Raw genomic sequence first — 5,000 nt, 5'->3', positions numbered from 1 at the left:
TCCGGTCGATTGATGCCGACGAGGCCGATCTTTTTCTGCTTTATGATTGACAGTGATGAGAAAAACTACAGACGTGCTGCATTGAATGAAGCTGATGAATTATGCTGATAAGGTGTGTGTGTGTGTGTGTGTGTGTGTGTGTGTGTGTGTGATTCCGCAGCATTGATCCGGGCTTAATTGAGAAAGTTCATTTAGAAGAGGCTTTGACGTGTCAGCGAATATGAAGACTCACAAAGTCACGCTCAGAGTCACACGGAGTCCGAGTCAATCGATGAGCGGAGTCAGAACCGCAGCTGGAATCCACGCTGACCACGCCCACTGAGCCGTCATATCTCACCGATTTCCTTACAGGAGACGCCGTGTCTCATGTCTGTCTGGTTCTTTAGGCTCCTTCTCCCCACAGACACTTTCAGACAAGTAGGAGAGGTGTGGCCTATGTACCTGTCGGTCGTAGTGAAAGAGGCGTGGCCTTTGTTCATCTCTGTATTAGTAATGGATGTGTGGCCTTGTGAAAGAGGCGTGGCCTTTGTGGACGTCAGTACTGGTGAAGTAGGTGTGGTTTCCAGGTCTCAGTACTAGTAGAAGAGGTGTGGCCTCCGTGCATGCCAGTCACAGTGATGGAGGTGTGGCTTCTATGCCTGTCAGTCATTTTGAAAGAGGCGTGGCCTTTGTGTGTCTCATGTCATAGTGAAAGTGGCGTGGCCTTTCTGTGTCTCATATCACAGTGAAGGAGGCGTGGCCTTTCTGTGTCTCATATCACAGTGAAGGAAGCGTGGACTGTATGTCTCATACCGCAGTGAAGGAGGCGTGGCCTGTGTGTCTCATACCACAGTGAAGGAGGCGTGGCCTTTCTGTGTCTCATACACAGTGAAGGAGGCGTGGCCTGTGTGTCTCATACCACAGTGAAGGAGGCGTGGCCTTTCTGTGTCTCATACACAGTGAAGGAGGTGTGGCCTGTGTGTCTCATACCACAGTGAAGGAGGCGTGGCCTGTGTGCCTCATACCACAGTGAAGGAGGCGTGGCCTCAGAAACGTTTGCGTACGGAATCATTACTGTTAGTGTGTTATGTACTACATTGGATCTTAACGAACGCTGCGCTTTAGATACAGCAGATTGTTGGTTTTGGTACTGCGACGCGCATCACCTCGTCTCCAACACAGAGACGCACCACCGCTACACACGACACGCCCACGCCTTCCGCCCAGCACAAATAAACCCGCGGCTCCGGTACAGGCGGCGGTTAACGACTTGCGGATCGAGACGAGGCGACGACGTTTTCCTGACAGCTTTGATTCATTAACACTTTTACTCACAGATACAGAACCGGTCCATCCCTTTTCACAGCATCGGGAAAAAAGACCAGTTGAAGTACTCTACTACAAACACAACACACACACACACACACACACACACACATATATACAATGATTTGGTTCTTTTCTGGGATTGATTGTGTGTGTGTGTGTGTGTGTGTGTGTTCAAAAGCAGACAGCTTCATTTCCTTTCAACACAAAGATTTCCTCGTCTCATCTTTTATTTATTTCTCCATTTCTCCTTTCGGCTCAGGAGAGAATTGGCGATCCCTCCATCATCCTGTCCGTTTCTTTTTCTTCTTTGTTTCCACCTGCCCCCCCCCCCATGCAGCACCCTCTCCATACAGAATAAGAGTGTGTGTGTGTGTGTGTGTGTGTGTGTATCATTAGTGACCTGGTCTCCAGCGGTATGTTGCTGTTGAGAGCCCAGGTGTTGTGTGTTTTGTCCTGCTGTGTTTTGTTCTCGGTCTGATGGTTCCTGCTCGGGAGCGTGTTCCTCTGGATCGGTTCCGGAACGCCGGACGTCGGCGAACATGCACAGGCGTGAGGAGGCGGCGGAGGAGGGGGAAGAGGACGGAAGGAGAAGCGACCTACAGGGCTGGAAGGCAGATCTGGAGAGTGAGAGAGGAAGAAAGAAAGAGTAAAGATCAACACGCTCAAAACACCAAAAGAGTGTGTGATTTGTAGGAAAATATCACGGATCAGTAACACGTGTAACTTCATTCCCGACACAGACGGACGGAGGATCGGACACTTCTGCGTTTCTACTTCAAAAAAAAAAAGTTGAACTCCGCGAACGCGTATACTAGAGTTCCTTTGTCGCGTGTTGTTACCACGGCAACAACTGCATTTGACCGTTTAACGCAATACTCAACAAATATAAACCTGTTTAGATGACAAAGTCTAAAAGTTCTCTGACCTCAGGGAGCGCTTCAAAGTTTTGCCTAAATGTTCAGAAAAGGAAGCACAAACGGCACTTCCGGGTCACGTGACGAGGCGTTATTTCCTGCCGTCGTGAACGTCTAGACCATTTCCGAGAATGAAAGCAACCCTGAAGACGGCACCGGTTTAAATAAATAAATAAACGGTCGTGCGTTTGATAGTGCGCTCTCGAAGTGGCGTGTAACAGTGTAGATTAGACCCTATTCTCAGCCCACGTCTAATTCTCCCAGCAATATAGCACAGTGCTAACGAGATCCATGTTTATTCGTCGCAGCGTGACACTCCGCCCAGGCACCGCCCCCAATCCTCTTCCGGAGTGACCCCAGAATCCCAATAAACTTCCCTTCATGACTGAAAAACATCAAATATATCAATATAAATCTATATAAACACAGAACCGAAGACAAATACGGACAGAAACAGACACGCGAAGAGATTTTCCGTCGTGATTATCTGTGTAGAATTGATTATTAGTGTCGTGTGTGAGTCGGTGTGGACTCGCTGCGAGCGGCGCGTGACATTTCAATCGGGATTACTGTCTGTAAAGTTCAGAGCTGGAGTGGGAATTTTATGGCCTTTATATTACTGCACAAAGCTCCAGAACAAAACACACACACACGTGTACACACACACACACACACACACACACAGAGCAGAATCTTGAGGAGACATGATCCGGTGCTGTAGACTGTATTAGGAGTCTAATTCCCTTACATTAGCTCCCTTTAAAACTATTTCACACTTCTAAATGTGATAACTGATACACAGGGAAGAAACATCGAAAGCCAAGCGGTAAAAGTGTGGATTTCAGTGTGTGTGTGTGTGAGGTGAGAGGTTTTAAAAGCGTTTCCGAGTCGTTCATTAAGAAGTTTTGGAACAGCTCGGAGTCCACGCTGGAAGCCGCGCTATTAAAAAGCAGCGTCTCGTCTTTCTGCACTTCCTCCGCCGGGACGCGGCGAAATTAATTTTAAACCGGATTATCTCCGTCTGCGCGCGAGGCTAACGCGCTGCAGCTTTGATCGCGGTGTATTTCACGCACGCAGGAAACGACCGGGCGTCTGACGCTAACGCAATCAGACCTCCATCATGAATCGATCCTGAGCGATAGATCGGCACCCGCGCTCGCCGAAAGAAAGAAAGATGGAGAGGAGAAGAGCGTCTCGCGCACCTAGATCAGACATCGGGAAATGATCAGACTGGGAGAGAGGGATGGGTGATACTGAAGAGATTGAAGTGATGCAGCTCTCTGCACTCTTACTTGTGTGTGTGTGTGTGTGTGTGTGTGTGTGTGTGTGTGTGTGTGCGCACTTGTGTCTCAGGTGTTGCTGGTAATTGCCATTTAAGATTCACCACAGAAGCACACACACACACACACACACACACACCTTCATGCCATACACATACTGTGAAGTTTACTGATGTACACACACACACACACACACACAGTGAAGGATTGTTAACCCTGGATGGTCACTATGGCAACAGAGCTTGTCCCAAAAAATCCACAGTGCACCTCTGACTGTAGCACAGAAAAGGAGAAACACACACACACACACACACACACACACACACACACACACACACACACACACGGGGTAGGGCATTTACAGTATTACGAACCCTCGTGTACATTCGTCTTATTTAAATGTGAGTTTATGAAAATCAATGCGCATCGCCGAGCACAATTTACCAAATCGCATTCCCCCTCCTCTGCGAGGCAGGAAGATTATATTGCATCATTCACATCAAAAGCTAAACGCGATTACGATGCAGGGATGATGCGATATTACTGTCTGCGATGTACTCGTCACAAACTCTGACAAATATCACTCATTTCTCTCCGACACGCACGCAGGTCTTACTGCAGCTGCAGCACAATCGCATATTAAATCAGATAATAAAGCTCGCAACTATCTACAACTTCACTCCTCTTTAATTATTCAGTCCAGACGTCTTGCTCCGCAGGACCGGCTCCGAAAGTTCTGCTTTCATCGAACTTTTCAGATGTTTCTTACTTTTAAGTGTTGAACTTTATGATCGTAAAAACTTAAGACTGTCCATCACACCCCATCAAACCCCCATAAACATCCCAAACTCTCCATCAGACCCCATCAAACCTCCATAAACATCCCAAACTGTCCATCACACCCCATAAACATCCCAAACTGTCCATCACACCCCATCAAACCCCATAAACATCCCAAACTCTCCATCAAACCCCCATAAACATCCCAAACTCTCCATCAGACCTCCATAAACATCCCAAACTGTCCATCAGACCCCATCATACCCCCATAAACATCCCAAACTCTCCATCAGACCCCCATAAACATCCCAAACTGTCCATCACACCTCCATAAACATCCCAAACTGTCCATCACACCTCCATAAACATCCCAAACTCTCCATCAGACCCCCATAAACATCCCAAACTCTCCATCACACCTCCATAAACATCCCAAACTGTCCATCAAACTCCATCAAACCTCCATAAACATCCCAAACTGTCCATCAGACCCCATCATACCCCCATAAACATCCCAAACTCTCCATCAAACCCCCATAAACATCCCAAACTGTCCATCAAACTCCATCAAACCTCCATAAACATCCCAAACTCTCCATCACACTCCATCAAACCCCCATAAACATCCCAAACTGTCCATCACACCTCCATAAACATCCCAAACTGTCCATCACACCCCATAAACATCCCAAACTCTCCATCACACTCCATCAAACCC

The 5,000-nt window shown here is 47.7% G+C and overlaps 1 protein-coding gene across 2 annotated transcripts in view; it reads right to left on the bottom strand.

The window, feature by feature from the left end:
* The window catches only part of tenm1 (teneurin transmembrane protein 1), a 93,974-nt gene that overhangs the window by 62,086 nt on the left and 26,888 nt on the right, over positions 1–5,000 (bottom strand). For both annotated transcript variants that reach the window (XM_053677255.1, XM_053677254.1), the window contains exon 3: positions 1,709–1,925. In XM_053677255.1, coding sequence (XP_053533230.1) covers positions 1,709–1,925 — 217 coding nt within the window. The remainder of the gene's footprint in view (positions 1–1,708; positions 1,926–5,000) is intronic.

Source organism: Ictalurus punctatus, chromosome 28, assembly GCF_001660625.3.
Source record: "Ictalurus punctatus breed USDA103 chromosome 28, Coco_2.0, whole genome shotgun sequence".
Classification (NCBI taxonomy): Eukaryota; Metazoa; Chordata; class Actinopteri; order Siluriformes; family Ictaluridae; genus Ictalurus; species Ictalurus punctatus.
The sequence above is the reverse complement of the archived record's forward strand: the minus strand, read 5'-3'. Positions and strand labels throughout refer to the sequence as shown.